The following is a 22,854-nucleotide window of genomic DNA, read 5'->3' on the forward strand; positions in this document are numbered from 1 at the left end:
AACCGGAGTACCTGGAGAAAACCCACGCATGCACGGGGAGAACATGCAAACTCCACACAGAGATGGCCGAGGGTGGGATTGAACTAGGGTCTCCTAGCTGTGAGGTCTGCACTCTAACCACTCGTCCCCCATGCAGCCCGTGTTTCTTTTAATGCAGTTTAAAAAAAAAAATCACAAAACACCCTTTAATCCTCCATAATTTGTCCAATGTACGTATTTATTTTTCCAATTTACTGGCAAGGAAGCTGACTAGCTGGCAGCAGGCAGCTCCAACACACAATGTATTATGTATACTGTATATATATACGGGGTGTCACACGTTGCCAAATGCATGCATGTCTGCTTTCCTTGTCTCTCGCCTCCAAAACAGGCAGGAAGAGTTCACTATGTGTATTGGTTCAGCACCTACACAACTTCATAGAACAACAGCCATAAAACAACGTAGTGAGACCTCTTGTGAATCGTATAGAGCCTTTGTCTCTGTGGTTGGGAGGCGGGGCCGCTAGCATACACACACACACACACACAGAGAGGCAAGGACGAGCAATGCAAGATTATGATTCTTCTACGCTTGTTCACTACTTATCTTCCACCAGTCAACGTCAAGCTAGCAGGAGGGTTTGGACGGGAAGTCGGGAGACATTTTTTTTGGGAGTAAGGATTATTTACGGTGTACTGTGGGGATCTACTGTATATACACATTGTATTCCCTCAAGGACATAAAGAATAATGATGTGTTTATGGCTGAAATGATAATCTTACAAAGGAAAAAGAGAGGAAATATGAATAGCCTTTTACCTGGGTAGAAGTCTTTGGATTTGGACAGCTTAATGGTGGCACCCGTCTCTTTCTGTAGTTGTACAATGGTCTGGCCGCCCTTGCCAATTATAGAGCCGGCTGCATAGCTGGGGATCAGCACCTTCAGGAAGTACTCACCCTCCTCTGTGAAAGAGACAATGTAAAAAAAAAAAAAAAAAAGGTCACATCTTATTGCCCTAAAAGGTGATCATGGACGCTATACCTGTGCCTCATCAGCAATCAAACATTCGCAATGGGAACAATGGGAAGATGCAGCTTTCGTGCAACCAGAGACTGGTGATATGTTCCGTGTTCTGTCCTAGATTTCTTTTAGAAGAAATGATGACCTCCTTTCCAGATTGCCGGGGCCTAATTTTAACCGTTTTCAATGGGTCATTTTCGATGCAATGTGTGATACACACGATCCATCACAATAAACAGGCAAGAAATAAGCATATTATGATTTAGTGGAGAATTACCTGCCAGTAATTTGTCATTTTTTAATGTTTCATGTTAAAAATCGTGAAAGTCTTTTCCACAAAAGTAAAACGGTTTTATGTTTTGCATTTTGTTTCCCCGCAGTACCCAAAATGAACCGATCCGTGACCTTAAAACCCGAGTATGTACGGAATGCTGATTAAAGTGTACCACGGCACGCCTATTAAAGACTGAACTTCTATAGCTTGTTCAATTTTGGAAGGGCTTCGATTTGAAGACTTGGTCCTTTGAGATGGTAAAGTTCTTCAATTAACAAGAATTTGCTGATGGTCTTGAAGGTGAATTAAACCCAAAAAAACTTGAAAACCTATCGAGAATTCCAACATTATACGGAAGACGACGTACAAAACATTTGACACTGCTCCGATCCTCCTGTTCTGGAGCTCTATTACAAATGACCCCCCCTTTCCCTGCATCCTGATACCGATGCAATGACGTCATGTTCGATCTTGTTCAGCTGCCTCGAGGGTGACGCCACTCGAGCAGGCAGAGATGTAAAGAACCCCAGGACGTCATTTCATTCCTTATATCTTAATGCAACGGTGTTATTTGCTATTATACTCTTACGAGCCACGCAATCGAACGCCGTGAGGCGATCAAGGTGGATTGATAAAAGGTGGATCTCCGTGCATGAAGCTCAACCTGTTGCCTGGAATAATACGCATGTTCAAGTGTCATGTGGAGGAATGTGAGATTGTATGGTAAAGTCATGCCTAAACAGTCGCCCCCTCTCCTCTTTGCATTAATATGCCCCTCATGTTCCATTCAGACACCCATTTGTTTTCCAGTACACCACCCATCACCACAGACTCCGGCAAACAGAAACAACTGTGTGAGTGTCAATAGAATTTCCCTTTAAAGTTGCATTCAAGAACACACATATTAAAATGAAATGAACATATGTACAAATGTGAGCACACCAGGTCCTCTCGCTATGCCATTTCCAAGAACAGGGAAAAACCAGTGTGTGCATTTTTCAATGTCTAATCTTTGGGTTTTGGTGAGCCAATTGGTTCTCCTGCCGCAATCCGCACATCGAATCCCCATAAAATGACCTTGGTGGAAAAACTAAAGATCACGCATGACTGACACGGTTTCTGTAAACCATTCGAACCTTCTACTATATGTCACTATAGCATACGTGGTCCAGTCGCCATGCCGAGGAATTGGATTTTGAATGACTCCTGTGCAGGAGCCCAACATGGAAAGACCTGTTGTTGACAGACAAGCCCAAACCCCACTGCGTAACTTCCAGCTTAGTATAGAACCGCTACGGTTCTCTCAGTCAAACCCCCCCTCGCAGTTCCGTTAGTAGTCATCAATCATTAATTCCGACCTCGTGTCTGAGATCACAGTAACAGGTTTTTAACAGCATCATGTGGTAGAGTAAACACGGCAATCTGTTGCTGCAATCCGCCAGGGAACTCGGAAACAGTGGGGCACACCGGGATGCTGAGCCAGTGGGGGTGGTAGTTCAAACCCCTGCTTCCAAATACTGCTGGAGCAAATATGTTTAGTTAAGTCGCCCCGACTGGGGGGGGGGGGCTGGGTCAGGGGGATAGGACTGATAGGACTGACTCCCACCTTCTCACAACCAAGTACCCCTTCTGCATTTCAATGGACTAACCTGCCAAAATGCCCGATAGAGGACAGAATGAGTCTGCCTAATAAAGACGGATGGATTCAACAAGTAAGACAAAAAAGAGTTTTGAAGCTTACCCATTCTGAGATCTGCTGCTTCTCACGTCCAGTGTCAGATCGCCATCAATGCCGGGGCGCAATCTCTAAAGGGGATCTTAACATCTGCCTGGGCATAGGTGCAAGCGTAGTGTTGAGGAATGCGGCCAGTCGACCTTTTTTCCACTGTTTCATCGGCGGGTGTGCGGAAGAAGGGATTTCACCGCAGCGTCCGAGCCATGCCAGCAGCTGCCCGCAGCTTCAATTGTCTGCGAAAATGCTAATGCAGGCTCTCAGTGTTTTCAGTGAAAGACGGCACGCATTGTTCGAGCCTGCATCGGTGTGAAGGAGGAGGAGGTGGAGAAGGAGGAGGAGGAGGGGGGTCTTCCCTGCCGCATCACCCTTTTCACTGCTCTCATCCATATTCATCGAGTGGCCTGTCCATCTGCAGCGGCGCGCCAGAATGACACTCCACTCGACCAATGGCTGGCCTCCTCGGTTGAGCACGTCACGTCCCCGCCTCCCCCCAAAGCCGGTCCCAAAAAATTGAATTTTCTCCCCCTACTCCGCCTCTTTTGACGCAGCACTATAAAGCACGGCGGGGCTGTTCGCTCTTTTCTTTTTTTTTTTTTTTTTTTGCCACGAAGACTGACGAGGTGAGGCGTCAGGGCGGACGCCGTCCAAGAGCCACCGACGGGGGAAGCGTGCGGCGTGACCTTCAACGGGCGACTGAAGGAGGTGTATTGATAATATAGGCAGATGATGAAGGATGCGGAGGAGGAGTGATCGGAGAAAGCGTGCCCGTACGCCCATGCCGACACCCCCCCTCCACCCTCACCACCAGCCCCTCCCGCCTCTACCCCCAGTCCCTTCGACGGCCATGTTTGAGAGGGCGGAGGGGCTCATCAACCATTGCAAATGGCAGTGCCGCAGAATGGTGGAGGGGGGGCGATGAAGCCAATCACTACGCCTATAAATCCCACACCGAGAGGTATCTTAAGAGACTACACATAAAGACTGCAATGTGTGTGTGTGTGTGTGTGTGGACACAGAGCATCACACAACAACAAGGTGGTCATTTTCTACCTTCATTAGGGAATCAAACCCTAAAACTGTGTCTTTCCAGCATATTGGAATCATTGTTTATATAGACAAAGCTTCCATCTATCGTCTTCATTCCTATCCCTCCCTCTCGTTCTTTCTTTCGTCGCCACCTGGCAAATTCACAGTCTGCTCACGTCACATCGCTCTGCAAGGGCACCTGTGTCCTTCCCGACCAAAAAAAAAAAAAAAAGAACTACAGCTCACATTCCTGTGCCAAGCGCTCCATTAGCAACATTTAGATGATCACTCGCAATGCCTGAGCCACACCAGGCTTTTGGAAGACACAGGCTTGCCAAGCAACACGGGCTCGCCCAATTGGTAATTACAAAGAGAAACAAATGAAAGACGTTCATTTTTGAGTAAGGAGAAGGGCAGCGTTGATAAAAAAGACGGGTGATTCGTCTCAATTCTGTGTGTCCGTAGCTTCTAAAGCTCGACAACGGGGGGGTCGGTGGGGGGGGTTTCGGCTCTAAGAGCACGGGGGCTTTCTTTTCTTTGTTACAACTGACAGTCATGTTAATGATCAGTTCGCTACAAGGAACGCGATCAATATCAGTTGTAGTCAAGAGGTTGGCGATTACAGCGGAGGGATCAGTACCATCAGGCTGTCTGCCAGTACTGTACATAGCAATATGCATCATAGAGTGTCCAATGTGCGGTCCGGGGTCCATGCAACAGAGGGCCTGCGTTTGAGCATACAGTTGTCCCTCACTACTTTTTTTTCCTCCTTCCTCACTCAGTTTCAAAGCTATTCTTACGTCAGAGATGCCATAGCCTACACACATGCGGTCCGCAAGAATCTATCAATTAAGTGGCAAAATTCATAAGTGAGGATGGACTTTTTTAATGCCACACATTACATTTGAGGTAATAAAATAAGTGAGCTATAATGTCTTATTATTGCTTATCCTGTCTACTATATTAGGTAATACTGGTATAAAGATGACTATAGGGGTGTTATATCATGTTTACAGGGCTCTAATAATGTTAACAAAACAGGTTTTCTATGCTTTAGCTATGAAATTATTCAATTCATTAATATTGAATCCAGGCTGCACGGCGGTCGAGTGGTTAGCGCGCAGACCTCACAGCTAGGAGACCAGAGTTCAATCCCAGCCTCGGCCATCTCTATGTGGAGTTTGCATGTTCTCCCCGTGCATGCGTGGGTTTTCTCCAGGTACTCCGGTTTCCTCCCACATTCCAAAAACATGCTAGGTTAATTAGCCACTCCAAATTGTCCATAGGTATGAATGTGAGTGTGAATGGTTGTTTGTCTATATGTGCCCTGTGATTGGCTGGCGACCAGTCCAGGGTGTACCCCACCTCTCGCCCGAAGACAGCTGGGATAGGCTCCGTCACCCCCCGCGACCCTCGTGAGGAAAAAGCGGTAGAAAATGAATGAATTAATTAATTAATATTGAATCCAGGCTGCACGGAGGTTGAGTGGTTAGCACGCAGACCTCACAGCTAGGAGACCCGGGTTCAATCCCACCCTCGGCCATCTCTGTGTGGAGTTTGCATGTTGCAAAATTGCATGACTCCAAATTGTCCATAGGTATAAATGTGAGTGTGAATGGTTGTTTGTCTATATGTGCCCTGTGATTGGCCGGCCACCAGTCCAGGGTGTACCCCGCCTCTCGCCCGAAGACAGCTGGGATAGGCTCCAGCACCCCCGCGACCCTCGTGAGAATAATGGTAGAAAATGAATGACTATTGAATCCTACTTTGTGGTCACTTATCATGGTCGAGTCTGGAACTAATTAACCACGATAAACATTTGCATCGTGTTTCCCGTCATGGAACTGAGCGAGTTCAAGAGGGTCCCTTAGTGTCTTCACCACAAAGCTGTTGCGTAGACTGGTTATTCAAAAGTCTTCTTCCGCTTATCCTGCTCAGGGTCTTGTGTAAGCTAAAGCTGACTGGGTGCAAAAGGCGGACTCCACCCAAAACTGGTCACCAGCCAATCACAGGACACATATTATGTTAACTCAAATATACTGTGACGTCGAAACGATCCAGGCCTCACAAAAGTCTTGCAGACAGATGTCTGACCTATCTGACTCTAAGAAACTACAGTCAGTGCGATTCTACAGTTTTGACTTTGACATAATTCATACTTGTCAAGGAGGAAAAAAAGATATATCTATCTCCTACAAAAGCCTGAGGAATTCTTTAACTCTGTAACCACAAACTTAAGAGAAACAGATGGTTGTTGTTGGTGGGAATACTCCAAATGTCCTCCTTTTCTGTTTTCAAGGCGGTCTCTCAAATGGAATACTTCCATCAGTAAACTTCAGATACTGTTTTTTGTTTTTTTTTTTTAAAAAGGTACATGTATTGGTAATCAGATTTTTCAGAATGGAAAATGAAGTACGGGGAAATACAGTACACACAAATACAGTGCAGTCCAGCCTTTGACTAGCAATAGTATTAGAAACTTCTGTTTGGTGTTCCAAGTGAAATACTGCATGTAAACAAACAAAGACAAGTGGATAAGGCGCAAGCAGTTTGCCGCCATTGTTCAGTAGAAAGGGGACCGGGACTACAAGTTGGAACTACACGCGACTTTACATCGCATACTTTTTTGTTTTCGACAGTGTAGTGTATGTAGCCAAGATTGCGATCTGTCAGTACACTTAAATAAGTACATGAACACTGTGTACTGTATACTAAGTGTGCAAATTATTATGATACTAATCCATGACTGTCATTGCACACTTACTGGACAACTGATTTACCCACTTCCTCGTCTAATTCTCTCCTTTTTAAATGTGAATTGCAACCACTAAAGTTAGTCCCGAGTCTTTCCACAATGTAGCAAAGACGACATCTGATGGATGTGACTAAAATAGAATACAGGTACTTTGTACCCCGAGTACTCGAGTTGTGGGGATATAAACAATATAAAATAGAAACAATCTAAATTTAGCCTACGATAGCCATCTGTAAGGTAGCACACTGTTGCTTGTGCAGCTAAAGTACTATGTTCTTCCAAGTGCTAGCAACTCCTGAGTCCAAGTTACTAATCTTCGCCTCCAAGGCAGAAAATAAAGTTAATTTCTGACAAGAGAAGAAATAGCTAAACGTGTGACACACCTAGCAAGAGAGAAGTAGGAGACAAGAAGCTATGCTAACTGCAAAGCTAGCTTGAGTGTCAGGTGTGTAATTGGTTCACATTAACAGCAGTCTAGCTAGTCTAGCTAGCTAGCTAGCTAGCTACACATACAGTATGTCCGAAAACCGAAAATAAACGCAATAATTTACCCACGTCTTCGTCTCTCCTTTGTAATTGTGACTTTTAACCAATCAAGTTAGTCCCTCCTCTTCCGCTTCATAGCCAAGATGGCCGACATCCATCACTTGCACGCTGACTATTTTGTACCGTTTTGAGTGCAACATCCGGGTACTGAAAGTGCGCTGCATCTTGCAGTACTTTTCAGTGTGGACACGCTAGTGCACGTCAAATACAAAAAAGTATAAGTGCGCGAATTGCGACACAATGTGGTTCAGCGTACAAGCAGCATATTTAATGAAGGAACACACAATGGTAAAAAAAAAAAACACACAATGGATGTGCTGTGTTTTGTTGCTGGTGTCTTACCTCCAGTGTTGGTGCGCTTGGTACATCCAGCCTCCTCCGCCGGAGTTTCCAGCGGTCGTTTGCGGGAGTCCGCGTTGTCAGCCTCCATGTGGCTCTGCTGCAGGTTGTTCTGCAGGTTGTGGAGGTTAGATGTTGAAAATATCCCGTTATGGTCCATGGCTGCTCCGCCACCACCGGCCATCATCTTTTCCCCCCGCCAGGAGCTGGAGATAAATGTGCGTTATTCCTTCTCTCGTTCACACACACACAAGCGCCGTCGCCGCCGCCGCCGCCAACCACATGAAACGATGACGCGCACCGCCAAACGAGCAAGTTTTGGCGTCAAACGGATCAGCTCCAGCAGGACTCGGGGTCTCCACTTACTGCTAGTCCCCCCACAGAGCTAAATATAAATCCCATTGAGTGAAAGGCGCTCTTTTTAACGCTCCTTATTGTTGACGCGCAAAACAAAACACACTTGCACCCCCAATCCACCCCCCCTTTAAAAAAAATCCTGCAGCTGCTGTCTGCACAGCACACGGACCCACACTGAAAACTATGTAATTTCTCTTTTACGCCATTTTTTTCTATATGTGATGAACAAAGATGTTATTATTGTGTTGTGAGGGGAGAATTGAAAGTGCTAATGACTCATCTGCACTCAAACCACTTAAGTGTGCTCAATTTTAACTTTGCATTTCAACAAACATTTTAATCAATTTCAGAAAAAACTGCAGAAAAAAAGTCAGAAAAAAAGTCTAACAATATTAAATAAATACATTAATCACACAATAAATGAACTTGATCATTTTGCCTCCATAGTATATCACACGCACATGCAAAACTTTAAAATATTATTTATTCTAAATTATTTAAATTATTTGTACAAATTACTGTTTACACTGTAGATTGTTCATATTTGAGGTAATCTATTTATTCTCCACATTATATCTATCTATCTATCTATCTATCTATCTATCTATCCCTTTGCACAGACCAGGAGACCTCTGGTCAGGCATACACTTAATTTGTCTCTGTGGGGGGAGGCGGGGCCGTTAGCATACACCCACAGTGTAGCAAAGGGAGGAGCAATGCAAAGTAATGTACTAGAAATTAGTTGGAAAAAAAACTACGATTTCTAAGTTTTTATAAATCCGCCTGACGGGGGGTGGGGCATGGGGAATTGGGAGGGGGCACTTTAATTTCAATGCAGACCTACCAACATGTACAAATTTATAGTACTCAACATGGAATTTGACTCTTGAATATGCTTGTATGCTCTCAATTTTGTTACATTTTCCTGGTTTCATTTTTAAGTTCAGTCTGTAGAGTACAGACAAATAAATAAATATTATCCGTTTCTGTCGTATTTCAAATTGGGGGATGAAAGAAATGTCTTTAAAAATTTTGGAGGTGCATGACAGAAAATAAATCATTGAGAAGCACTGGTGTAGTCTAAATGCCCCCAAAAGCCCAATTTGGGGTTGTTGTACTGTAGTCTGTTCTTAGTCATGAACTTTTATGCCGGGGATAAGAACCACATTTATAATATAAAAAGTTTTTGGAAGCCTTGCAGTAATATTTTTATGATAATTATACGTAGTGAGTAGTGAGTAGTCACAAATGCAAGTTGCTCATCCGTAGTGTCGGGAGGCTACATACTCATTTAAAAAAATGAATGTACATCATAAATATTAAAATAAAAAAGTGTAGAATTTGTGTAATCTTACAGTAAGCAGAGGATGAAAGCGTAATTAAGAGTACGTACTCCACCTAGTGGAGAAGTTGACCAATTACCTTAAATAAAAAAAATCCAAAATACTATATTTATTATATAATGTTGTATACATTTCGAAATATTAAATTAACTAATTTAATGTTGGCCAATGTACTGTAAGCATTAATTTCCACTGATAAAGCACCATTTAATGAAACACTGAAATGTCCTGTATGTTTTGTATATAAAGGCGGATACCCCTTAATGTTAATATTATGTCTTGTATTATGAGATATTATTATGATGTGATATCTTCCAGGCAGAGCAGTGAGTGAAAGAAAAGGAAAGTCATCACCATGAAAGTGAAAATGAACAACATTGGTTGTCCTTCCAGACTATAGAGATATGTGCATCTAACCAATGTAACTTAAAGTCGTGCGTAGATGACATATAGATGCAGTTCACCTGTAACATACTGTATGTTTATTTTCAAGCTACGTGAACTGTATGGTCCTCTTTTTCATTGGTATCTTGACCTTTGACAGACTCCGACTTGGGGTCAACAACCAGCGCTGCCACCCTCTTGGCAAGACGTTCCAGGACCAGATCAGCAGTGCTGGTGAGACTATGCTGAAAGAACAGGGACAGAGCACACGTGTGAAGCGATGTACATGCATAGATAATCTATGACTATATATTATTAGTATCGGACTGGCCAATACATAACAATGCAGTATCGGTATTGGACATGATGTTTTCCTATAGTAATGTGTGAAATCTCAACAAAAATTGGAGTTACCTGTAAGATATGCAGTCCCTTCAGCGTGAGGACAGCCAGCTCTCTCAAACCGTCCCCGGTCAGATCTAAGTAGATGATAGACAGCAAAGGACTTTTGAAGCTTCGTCGCCACAGAAACTGAAAGTGTCCATCTTCTCCTTCTGCTGCATGCTGGAACTTATAACACAGAAGTTCCTGCACATGAAGAAAAAAACAGATTGCACAGTTACTAAGGGGGGGCTGAACCAAATACGGACAGTATTGATACCAAGGGTAGAATCAGTATCACATTGATACTTGCATGATGAGAGCGGTGCTTTTCAGTTCTTAAAAGTATGAGTTTTTTTTATTTTTATTTCATTGTTCAGTTGGGCGGGCGGCACGTCGGGCGAGTGGTTAGCACGCCGGCCTCACAGCTTGGAGACCCAAGTTCAATTAATGATCTTGAACATGAACATTTGAAACACTTATATGCTAGGACTACGTTAAAAAGCCATAGCATTTCAGTATGTGGAATCAAACTATGGAATGGATTGAGTAAGGAAATCAAACAATGCACAACGATGAGCCAATTCAAGAAACAATACAAGCAGTTGATGTTTACTAAATACAAGGATGAAGAGTCTTGAACCAGTCATGATGTGCTATATATATCACTATATTGACACTTACTATGGTACCCATTATGTCATTGTATGATCATATCATCTCGTTCTTCGGTACGTGAGAAAAATAAAATTAAATAAATAAAAAAAATAATAATTTATTTAATTTTAATAATTTAATTTAATTCAAAAGAATTAAAAAAACAAAAAAATAATTAAAAATACCTGAAAAATAAATTACATTTAATTTCATTAAAAAAATGTCATTAAAAAAAACTATATTAGGAAAGCAGGAAGTGAACAAATGTAATGTAAGTTACTGATTGTAAAAGTACCAGATGGGAGGGGTAGGATTTAATAAGCTTTGCTTCTTCCTACTCCTTTTGGACATGTGGAACTGTGAACTGATTATGTGATGCATTCAATTGTAATCTGATGCATGTTCAAATGAAATAAAACCATTACCATTACCAATTCCACCCTCGGCCATCTTTGTGTGGAGTCTGCATGTTCTCCCCGTGCATGTGTGGGTTTTCTCCGGGTACTCCGGTTTTTCCAACATTCCAAAAACATGCTAGGTTAATTGGCGACTCCAAATTGTCCATAGGTATGAATGTGAGTGTGAATGTCTGTTTGTCTATATGTGCCCTGTGATTGGCTGGCCACCAGTCCAGGGTGTACCCCGCCTCTCGCCTGAAGACAGCTGGGGCTCCAGCAGCCCCCGCAACCCTCGTAAGGATAAGCGGTAGAAAATGATGGAAAAAGCAATACCGCAACAAACCTGACACTTTTAAGCAAACCATTTATCATGTAAAGCATATTTGCCATCTTGTGACTTTACGACCTGGCCATATGTTCCCAGCAGCACCTCCTTCTCCCCATCAAAGTCCAGATCAATGACAAGAGCACAAAGCACCGCGTCCCACTGATCACTTTCAGAGAGACACATGGAGTGGGACAATCCTCGTTGCTGGACATTTCTGACACACACAAAAAATATCAATGTACTTGAACTCTTCTGAAATCATAACAAAGCTTTGCAAATTCCATACCGTACCTGTAGACAACTGCCATCTCGATAGTGCTTGTGACCAGAAGGTTGTAATCTTTAACGCCCAAAACTGAAAAAATAATAAAGTTTTTTTTTGTACCGCTTTGTGATGCTGATTGAAGTTACACTAATTTCTACTGGTATGTGGAAAAACCAGCCCTACATGACGTACTTTTGTCTCTGCTGGGCATATTAGGCTCAGTTTGGCAGGAAAGAGGAAACAGCAGCACAATGGAGATCGGACTGTCGAACTGAACTCGCCAGCTCTGCAAAACCTCTGGTAAAACAACGTACTCATGTAACAAAAAAAAAATGATGTCTTATGCTTCCAGGCAAAGTGCAATCTACCTCTAAGCTACTGTCGTGAATATAATTTACCAGCAATTGTTATGAAACAGTTAGCATCGTATGGTTTTGCCTCACCTGGTCCAGATTGCTTGACCAGTGCCAGTCCAACGCAGCCGTTCTGACAGCCAAACGCCGACAGTCTTTGGTCATCAGCAATGGTCAGCATGTCCAACCACAGCACACTGCAGGGAGCCACATAGACATACATTATATTAGTTCACGTTTGTTTGTATGCAATTGTCTTATTAAATTACGGGCAGGCCAATACTGCAACAGTATTCTCTACGGTACACCTTCCAAAACCCTCAACAAACTACAATATATTCAGAACTCCGCTGCCCGCCTCCTCACCTCCACCCGCTCCTGTGAACACATTACCCCTGTCCTCCAAAACCTCCACTGGCTTCCCGTTCCCCAACGCATTCACTTCAAAATTCTTCTCATCGCCTACAAAGCCCTCCACGATCTGACCCCCCCATATCTCACAGACCTCCTCGCTCCACCTTCGCTCCTCAGACTCAAACCTCCTGGCACTCCCCTGTAAGACCAAGCTCCGAACCTGGGGAGACAGAGCCTTCTCCATTGCGGCCCCCACCCCTCTGGAACTCTTTGCCCCATTCACTCCGTGCTTGCCCTGACCTTCCCACCTTCAAAAAACAACTAAAAACCCACCTCTTTAAATCTGTTTTTAATGTCTGACTTTTTTATATCTGACTGCTGTGCCCCGCCCCACTTTTACTCATGTTTTAACTGTGTATTAACCAATGAATGTTGTATTTTGGTGTGTCTTCTATTCTGTTTACTTTATTCAACTTCACTCTTCTGTAAAGTGTCTTTGAGTATTTTGAAAAGCGCTATACAAATAAAATGTATTATTATTTATTATTATTCATTCATTCATTCATTTTCTACCGCTTTTTCCTCACGAGGGTCGCGGGGGTGCTGGAGCCTATCCCAGCTGTCTTCGGGCGAGAGGCGGGGTACACCCTGGACTGATCGCCAGCCAATCACAGGGCACATATAGACAAACAACCATTCACACTCACATTCATACCTATGGACAATTTGGAGTCACCAATTAACCTAGCATGTTACCTGGAGAAAACCCACGCGTGCACGGGGAGAACGTGCAAACTCCACACAGAGATGCCCGAGGGTGGAATTTAACCCTGGTCTCCTAGCTGTGAGGTCTGCACGCTAAACACTAGACCGCCGTGCCGCCCTTTATTATTATTATTATTAATAAAAAAAAAAGAGGTGGGCTGCAAATGGCCCCAAAGCCGCACTTTGAAGACCCCCTTGCTCTAACCTAACCTTCTTAAAGTGCAGCTGGTACAGAACACAAACGGTCACAACACACACACAAATAGAACACAGAAATAAGGGTAGACGAACTTGCTGGGTAATTGCTGGAGTTCAGGGAAGAGTCTCTCCACTGGCTGCTCTTCAAATTGGTGGAGCGAAGCATTCTGTTGAAAACAAGGGGCTCCATGATGCTCTCTTAACTGTTTCAAATGGTAATTCATTACATTATTGCACAAACATAAACAATGTTATTTTACTCCCAACACTGGTTATCACATCTTAATAAAATAACTGGACTTGTCGACAACCAATCACAGGAACAAAAAGGTGCACTGACCATAAATCAACTTCTATGTAGTACAAATACACACTCAGATATGCACACTCTCACACCGACACAAGCTGTGATCTAACCTCTTTGTACAAGTGGATCCTCTGGTCGTGACCGCTGAGAAGAAAAACAGTCTCTCTGCCTCCATTGTCACTCTGCACTCTAAAAGAAAGGACATCTTGACATTATTTTGTGGATGATGGGGCTGGAAAGAGCCATGAAAAAATAATAAAATGTGAGCTGCAGCTATGAATCCAGCAGAGGGCGCCATTATTCCATTACAGTCGTCGGGTAAATTGGTGTGATTCAATATTATTAATTCATTCATAATTCTACTACTGGAGCCTATAACAGCCATCTTCGGGTGAGAGGCGGGGTACACCCTGGACTGGTGGCCAGCCAATCACAGGGCACATATAGACAAACAACCATTCACACTCACATTCATACCTATGGACAATTTGGAGTCGTCAATTAACCTAGCATGTTTTTCCAGAGATGGCCGAGGGTGGGATTGAACTCGGGTCTCCTAGCTGTGAGGCCTGTGTGCTAACCACTCGACCACTGTGTGTAATAAAGTGAATATTTTCATAGTCATACCATAGAAAAAGTTGTTTTTAAGACTTTGTAAATGTGTTTTATGTCATTATTATTAGAGCCCTGTAGACATGAAATAACACCCCTATAGTCACCTGTATGGTCCTATTATTCTTAGTTTACACCACATTGCATAACCCTAATGCGTAATGTAATAAAATATATGTAAACTAATAGAATCAAAATACATCTAAATTAATATTTTGAGTATTTTTTAAATGATTATATATATAATGTATATATATATATATATAGCCAGTGTTTTTTGTACATTTATTTTTGGCAATATTCATGAATTCATTCATTTATTTTCTACCGCTTTTCCTCACAAGGGTGAGCCTATCCCAGCTGTCTCTGGGCGAGAGGCAGGGTACACCCTGAACTGGTCGCCAGCCAATCACAGGGCACATATAGACAAACAACCATTCACACTCACATTCAACCACTCGACCGCTGTGCCGCCCTCTCCAATTTACTTATCCTAAACTTAAAAAAAGGGTTTCAAACGGAGTAAGAAGTCAAATGTGTACCACTTCCACACAGAACGGGAGAGCTGTTTTCACTCTATAATGTTAGACATGCCATGACTGGGGGTAATCTAATCTAATGTCATGCCTCTTGAATGTGGCATCGCTGATATCTTGCGGCCAGAATACTACTACCACTACTTCAACATATTTACTCGTCATAGGCCATAGTCAACCAGGAAAAAGTAACAATTTATTAATTCATATTTAACAAACCGCAACAGAGTGAGGTGTTTGAACCACAATATGTTATCATGTTTCGTCACCATTTTTACCACCATTAATGGCCTAATTGTGACCCCTAGTGGAAATGTCCTACTCTGCTGTGCAATTATTAAATGTTCCATGATGACAGCTCTAACTGGAACGAATGAATTCACGCAAAATTCAACTATATTCAACTTTTATGCTGTATAGAAAGCAACACAACTTACTCTGTGTGGTACAGCTGGAAGGGCGTAAACTGCAGCTCCAGATTTAGGCAACTCTCTGTGCGGAAAGGCTGGTTAATATCAATTTATGATGCCTGTGTGTTATGAGGGAGTACGCAGCACACTGTACACAGAACACAGGAAGGACATGTATTTTATGCAGCAATAAAAAAAAATGTGATAGCTTTCCTTTTCTTTGGCACACTCCTACTTAGGAGACATTATGTAGTCCATAAAGTGAACTCAGAAGTTATTCTTCCTCTACGTTGTGGCACACGCTTTATTCTTGCTACTTGTTAAATTTTTAATTAATTAACCACCAAACGTTGTAAACGGAGGACCACCACAGACAGGGATTCACTCACGTGCGATGGACTCCAGGTTGAACTCTGAGCCGGGTTCATAGTCACAGTAGATATTCAGGAAGGGGGTAGCTTTGTCACCAGAGTCCTGTAAGCATACCACATTCATAAGAACAGTCCACTAAATGCATATGGAGATTAGGGAAATACCTTTATGAATGTGATGCCCACCACAAGGCCTCTTTTGGGTGAAGACTTGATGAAAGCATCAATTGACACGATCTCTGCATCAACTACATAAAAAAAAGCGTTGAAGCATCGCATTGCAAATTGCTCAAATTGATTGTAACTTGATAACCCAAAAATCAATAACGAGTCAAGTATCATAAGAGCAATACATGGGTGATGAGATTGATATTTATCTTTTCTCGTCTATGTTTATAACAAATGTCTGTGTTTTTTTTTGCTGTCATGTCATTGATCTGGTTACATTGTTGATATAGTTTTATTTGAATATTGTTTTCGTCCTGTGTTTCATTTATTAACAGTATCAACATCAGTATCGGTGCCAGCAATACTGATCCTATATTTACTTAGTATCAGGTCGATACCAAATCCAGCAATTCTAATATATACACATATATTAAGCAATATTCTACACAAATTGTTTACCTGTTGTGTACTTCTGTTGCTTAATGTCGGGGCTGTGAGTCAGACTTTTTGGGACCATCAATTAATTTTTTTCCCCTTATAATAATCTAGTCATAATCCTATTCATAGTGCTGCAGTTTTTAAACAATACCTACTAATATGCTTCAGTAATTGCATTAAAAAAAATTGCAATATTTCCATCACTGCCTCTGTTACTACGTCAAACATGTTTATTTATTTAACAACTCAATACACTCATGTGACTTTTACTCATCTGCATACACCAGTCATTATTTGCACCCATTCATCATTGCACTAATAATAATATATCTGCAATATGTCTGCTCCTGTATAATATTATGTGTATATTTTGGATATCTTGTATACATCTTGTTAAACTGTTTTTTTTTTACTCTACTTTTTTAACTTGAGTATTGCACTGAAAGGAGAAGCTCTCCAATCTCGTTGTACATCTTGTATAATGACAATAAAGGCCATTCCATTCCATGATATGAACCACAATTATTTAGTTATACAGCATGATGACATTGATTTGTACATAATATATTGCTACCTGGTATGTAGGTGAACTGAACCTCTTTGGCCACTGGTCTTAACTTCTGTTGCAACTCCTGGTACGTGAAGCTCACCACCTTCCCTTTGAGAGTAGCGGCAAGCAGCTCCTGTCCTCCGGCCTGACACAGGCCATAGATGTTACTCTGCGATGGGAAGCGGCTAAAGCTATCCTCCACGAAAGGATACAAGTCTGGGAACATGGTTAATTACTATAGCTATTTATTTCGTAGCTGCTCTCTTCATTACTGTCACGTTGGAGTCCAACTAAATGCTTTATGTTATTAAGGAAAGTATAAAAAGTCTAATTAGAACATTAAAATTATTTTGCTAGCCGGACAACCGTATACAAATAAATGTTTGTTGTCATATTGTCTTCAACTACTGCTACATTTTCTTCTTCCGCGTTGTAACTTCTTCTTCGTCTATTTCGGCGGTTTGCTGAACAAGAAGTGTGTTGGCGCCACCTGCTGAACGGAAGCGATATTGTCACATTTCTTTTATTTATGGCGTTAGTGTGTTTGTTAAAATACACGTACAACATTCCAGTTTTGTTGAAGCACCACAATTACTAACACGGGTTACTGTCACGGCTGTAAACCACGCCGAATTAATTTGCACTCTATTAACACTCCAACATGGGGTTCATAAACGTCACTTCCTGTCCGTTCCGACTTTCACTCCCCATGATCCCGGAACGAATCCTTTCATGGCAATACATACATAAGCACAACACTTAATACCCTTAAGGGTCATTACAGTACTTTAGTACCCCTCTTAGCACCTGAAAATGTATTTCTGGCTCACCTATTTTCATTTGCATTGATTCATTTCGCTATTATCAGTAAAATGTATCCTGTCGTATACTTTTGTGTTTAAACAACTTCATTGTTTGTCCACTAGGTGTCAGTAACAATTCATGCCTCAACTTTGATTGGGCCGCTTTTGTGAAGGCCTGATGGAGTCTGATTAAAAGAAATATTTAGAAAAACAGATAAATATCTTAAATAAAAAAAACAAAACTCCTACAAACTGGTACTGTGTCTGTTCAAATGTCAAAAGCACCCATCCCTAAACAGGAAGCAGCAGCATTCAGATCCTCTGTAAGCAATGGGAACACCAAAAGTATATTTACATATTTATTTTTGTTGTATATTCAAAGGTATTTAAACTTATGACTGGAAGGGTTAAGTTTAAATCATGTTGAATGACGAGTACATGCTTTATGTCAACAAGATATTGTTATGAATGACATGTAGTTGAATTTCATGTATTTGCTAATTTTATGCTAAAAGTCTGTGATTACTTTCACTAATGGTACTTAAATGTGTCATATTGACTGAGAGAAAATTTTTGAAAATCAAATAAAGCTGATTTTTGCTGTTGATTTCATTTAGTGAAGGGAAAAATTAAAAAAACACAACAAAAAATGAGAAATTTTAAGAATAAGACATAAACACCCTGGACCGGTCGCCAGCCAATCAAAGGGCACATTTAGTCAAACAACCATTCACACTCACATTCATACCTATGGACAATTTAGAGTCGCTAATTAACCTAGCATGTTTTTGGAATGTGTAGCACTGCTAAATGTCGTCAATCAATCTGCTATACTTGTTTTGCGTCAATTCAGTCGGTTGCTACAATATCGATGGTGCGAGTTTCGGGGAGGGGTGGTGAAGGGGGGGGGTGGTGAAGCAGACAGACGTGAGGCCCTGGCGAGCTGCTGCTCCATATTGTGACGGTTCAGAGGTGACAGTGCGCTACACCCCCACTTCTTCTAATACCACCTGCTAATCTATCCGCAGGATTACTGTCCACTGTAATCACTCATCCTTCCCGCTGACACACCTCAGTTCGCACTGCAACTCCTGACTCATTACACTCACACAAAACGCACACACATACTTAAAAAAGACAGTATATCTATTTATTTAGCTTATAGCTTAAGGTAAAATAGGTGAATAAGTGTTTAACATCAATACAATAAGTACAGTGTGATCACTTCAACAGCCCGAATTACCACCTATCAGAACCCACACAATGATTTATGTGCATTATCATTAGTGGAACCCATTACAGTCGGTTCCTGGTCCTGGTCTTATTATCACTAAAAAAAAATGCCTAAAAAGGCCCAAAAGCTGAAATCTGATTGGACAAAACAATCTCTCATACACATACAGAAATAAATGAAGATAATAGACTGTTGGAAATACATAAATACTATTTCACGGAACAAATAAAGAATTGTTTGACCGCATTCCAATTATAGTCAACAAGCATCTTTTCACCGTAGTAGCAATATCCTGATGGAAAGAAATCTGAATTGAAATACAAAAAAGTGACATATTGCAGCCGAGGGCTTTGTAGGCCTTCAGGAGGTTTGCCACCAGCTGCTTATTATTATCTGCCTTGTAGTTTCCAGCACGCAAAAGTCAATTTCTGCTACCGTTCATGAAATTTCTCTACAACTAAACTACAATGTTTACCGTATTTTGCATACATTTTGACCAAATACTGTTGTGAATTTCTTGTTTTGAAAAGTGTTTAAAAGTGTAAAGTCAGATTTTTTTTTTTTTTTTTACAGAAAGTGTGCAATATTTATTTAAACAATTTAGGCAGGTTCATTTATTTGGGCACAATATTTAGTATATTTTAGTATATTTTGGACCCTACATGTGAAAACCTCTGAGTGGGAGGTATGGGAGCATCAATTCCAATATAAATAGTATTGATACCTATAGTATCAGTATTGGGTTGATACTATTAAAATGTCCATAATTATCGGCACTGATAATTATTGACCCAATATCAGCATAAAAATGCGATATCTGTATCAGATTTTTTCATTTATTTTTTACCGCTTATCCTTGCGAGGGTCGTGGGGGCGCTGGAGCCTATCCCAGCTGTCTTTGGGCGAAAGGCGAGGTACACCCTGGACTGGTGGCCAGCCAATCACAGGGCACATATAGACAAACAACCATTCACACTCACATTCATACCTATGGACAATTTCTCCTAGCTGTGAGGTCTGCGCACAAACCACTCGTCTGCAGTGCAGCCCAGTAATAAAAATATTTTTCATATTTAAAAAAATGTAATAAAAATATGTAAACTAATAGAAATCAAAATAAATCTAAATTAATATTTTAAGTATTTTTTAAATTATTATATATATAATGTCAGTGTTTTTTGTACATTTATTTTTTGGCAATATTCATTCATTCATTCATTTTCTACCGCTTATCCTCACGAGGGTCGCGGGGGTGCTGGAGCCTATCCCAGCTGTCTTCGGGCAAGAGGCGAGCTACACCCTGGACTGGTGGCCAGCCAGCCAATCACAGGGCACATATAGACAAACAACCATTCACACTCACATTCATACCTATGGACAATTTGGAGTCGCCAATTAACCTAGCATGTTTTTGGAATGTGGGAGGAAACCAGACGGTTTGCACGGGGAGAACATGCAAACTCCACACAGAGATGGCCCGAGGGTGGAATTGAACCCTTGTCTCCTAGCTGTGAGGTCTGCGAGCTAACCACTCGACCGCCGTGCCGCCCTATCAGATACATATCAATACATATGTATATCATGTTATACATACCGGTAATAGCTGATACCGATATTGGAAATTGCGAGTTGGACAAAATCGATTTTCGGCAAAAAAAGCCAATTAGAATGATAAAATACTATTAATGCGGCACTCAGCATGTACCGTATTCATGTCCTACAAAGGACAGTCCAGTCCTTCAGTATATGTTAAATAACAGCTTCCTCCACTTTGAGACCATAGCGGTCCACGCTGAGCTGTTGGTGGCACCTGGTTTGCACAGAGGAGATTAACGCAGAGTGCGTGCGTGCGTGTGCATGTGTACTGGGTGAGTGATTGGGATTGACAGTCGCCTCTGTGTTGCTGGCTGGCCTGCAGATTTAGCCGACCTGCTTTAGACACTCTAATCTGGATTAACTGCAGCAGTGTGTCAGTGGGGACGGGAACTGGGCGCCTCCCCCCATCTTCTGTCCCTTCATCTCCTTCTTCTTCTTCTTCTTCTGTCCTCTCATCCTGGACCCTCTCTTCTTCTCCTAATAGACACTGATGTCAAAGTGTGGGTTTATTTTAAACAGTGTTGGTCACAAGCTGCTCCAGTTCCAAATCATTGTCAATATGTTGCTTTTAGTCCATCTTTATGGGGGAGGGGGGCAGGCCAACGAGGATTAGAACAGCTCAGTCTTTCTTCCCCACTTCCGTATTTGTTGCTGTATATGCACAATGAGCTGTTCCACTTGCAGGGCGGTACAAAGGGTTCCACAGAGGGTCACATACCTGTTCATTAAAAACACCAGAACCAATCCAGCGTAGTTTAGGGATTAAGGATGAACTAAATAAAAACAGTAGTGCCAAATAAGTTTAAAAAAAAGGCAAAAACTACCATTGGCTCGAATTCAAGTCTTTGACTTTTTGCGTCCAAAGCCTTCGTGTGTCCAAAACTTGTAAACAATATATAAATAACATGGACAATACAACTAAATAACATAAATACATGTGAAAATAAACATAGAAGAGAACTGAAAAATACAAATATTGATATACTCTTGGTATCAATCTGATCCGCTCACTTCCCTTATTTCTTCTTCTCTGCATTCCTCCATCCTGTTTTCTTACCTTTCAGGCAAAAAACTCGACACAATCCTTTTTTCGTAGCTTTAAAGCGACAACGCTTCCGTTCGGCTTCCTTTCCCGCTTCACCACTGAACGGATTGCTCGAGCTTTCCTCCCTTTATCTGGAGATAAGATACTTACTTTTCAGATAAAGCATATTATGATAAATCAAACGAGCTTTGTCGGTTTTGTGCAACTGGGTGTTTGTGTGTGCGTGTGTGTTAGCGGCGAGAGGCAGAGAGCACAGCTACTTTGACTGTGTGGAAAACAATCATATGCAATATTCTGGTCGCTGTATATGTGTGTATATATAAGATATTGTTCAGGGTCAAACTTCTCTTATTCATTCATTTTCTACCGCTTATCCTCACGAGGGTCGTGGGGGGTGTGCTGGAGCCTATCCCAGCTGTCTTCGGGCGACAGGGGTACACCCTGGACTGGTGGCCAGCCAATCACAGGGCACATATAGACAAACAACCATTCACACTCACATTCATACCTATGGACAATTTCTCCTAGTTGTGAGGTCTGCACGCTAACCACTCGACCGCAGTGCAGCCCAGTAATAAAATAATTTTTCATATTTAAAAAATTTAATAAAAATATGTAAACTAATAGAAATCAAAACACATCCAAATTAGTATTTTAAGTAATTAAAAAAAATATTATATATATAATGTCAGTGTTTTTTGTACATTTATTTTTTGGCAATCTTCATTCATTCTTTCATTTTCTAGCGCTTATCCTCACGAGGGTCGCGGGGGTGCTGAAGCTAGGCGAGAGGCGGGGTACACCCTGGACTGGTGGCCAGCCAATCACAGGGCACATATAGACAAACAACCATTCACACTCACATTCATACCTATGGACAATTTGGAGTCGCCAATTAACCTAGCATGTTTTTGGAATGTGGGAGGAAACCGGAATACCCGGAGAAAACCCACGCATGCACGGGGGTGGAATTGAACCCTTTTCCTAACCTAAACCTTTTCCTAACTGAACCCGTCTCCTAGCTGTGAGGTCTGCGTGCTAACCACTCGACCGCCGTGCAGCCTGGTTAACAAATCATTTCAATTAATTTCAATTTTAATTGTGAGTTGAACTTACTTGAAATAATTAAGACTAAATCAAAAGTGAGTTGAGATGACTTGAGTTCTATTGTTGATACAAAAAAAATATTTGTTAATTTGACCTAATAAAGAACCCGCCTCTCGCCCGAAGACAGCTGGGATAGGCTCCAGCAACCCCCGCAACCCTCATAAGCGACCCATAAGCGGTAGAAAATGAACAAACCTAGTAAACAAAGTTCCCAAAACA

At 41.7% G+C, this 22,854-nt stretch overlaps 2 protein-coding genes across 3 annotated transcripts in view; both read right to left on the reverse strand.

Annotated features, from left to right (window-relative positions):
* The window catches only part of nova1 (NOVA alternative splicing regulator 1), a 28,161-nt gene extending 20,042 nt beyond the window's left edge, over positions 1-8,119 (reverse strand). The window contains exons 1-2 of one of the 2 annotated variants that reach the window (XM_058087231.2): positions 7,679-8,119; positions 799-942 (exon numbers count right to left, since the gene is read on the reverse strand). In XM_058087231.2, coding sequence (XP_057943214.1) covers positions 799-942; positions 7,679-7,862 — 328 coding nt within the window. In that variant the 5' untranslated portion in view covers positions 7,863-8,119. Of the gene's footprint in view, positions 1-798; positions 943-3,015; positions 4,469-7,678 lie in introns of those variants that run through there. The other variant, XM_058087232.2, reaches the window with a different exon arrangement.
* A 1,644-nt stretch (positions 8,120-9,763) lies between these two features.
* Positions 9,764-17,325, reverse strand: kptn (kaptin (actin binding protein)). Its single transcript, XM_058087112.2, has 12 exons — positions 16,875-17,325; positions 15,860-15,942; positions 15,713-15,797; positions 15,351-15,405; positions 13,876-13,954; positions 13,552-13,625; positions 12,232-12,338; positions 11,981-12,085; positions 11,815-11,878; positions 11,602-11,737; positions 10,174-10,347; positions 9,764-10,004 (listed from the first exon to the last, which is right to left on the reverse strand). The coding sequence occupies exons 1-12, from the start codon at positions 17,074-17,076 to the stop codon at positions 9,864-9,866; spliced, it is 1,305 nt and encodes a 434-aa protein (XP_057943095.2). The 5' UTR covers positions 17,077-17,325; the 3' UTR covers positions 9,764-9,863.
* Positions 17,326-22,854: the final 5,529 nt, after the last annotated feature.

The sequence above is a fragment of the Doryrhamphus excisus genome, linkage group LG21 (assembly GCF_037039965.1).
Source record: "Doryrhamphus excisus strain RoL-2023G ecotype Guam linkage group LG21, RoL_Dexc_Guam_v1.1, whole genome shotgun sequence".
Lineage (NCBI taxonomy): Eukaryota > Metazoa > Chordata > Actinopteri > Syngnathiformes > Syngnathidae > Doryrhamphus > Doryrhamphus excisus.

Coding starts and splice junctions, on each gene's coding strand:
- kptn (XM_058087112.2), bottom strand. CDS start 17,076: ATGTTCCCAGACTTGTATCCTTTCGTGGAGGATAGCTTTAGCCGCTTC. Junction 12,339..13,551: donor CTCCAGCAATTACCCAGCAA/GTTCGTCTACCC, acceptor GGCTCCCTGCAG/TGTGCTGTGGTTGGACATGC. Junction 12,086..12,231: donor GGTCAAGCAATCTGGACCAG/GTGAGGCAAAAC, acceptor TTGTTTTACCAG/AGGTTTTGCAGAGCTGGCGA.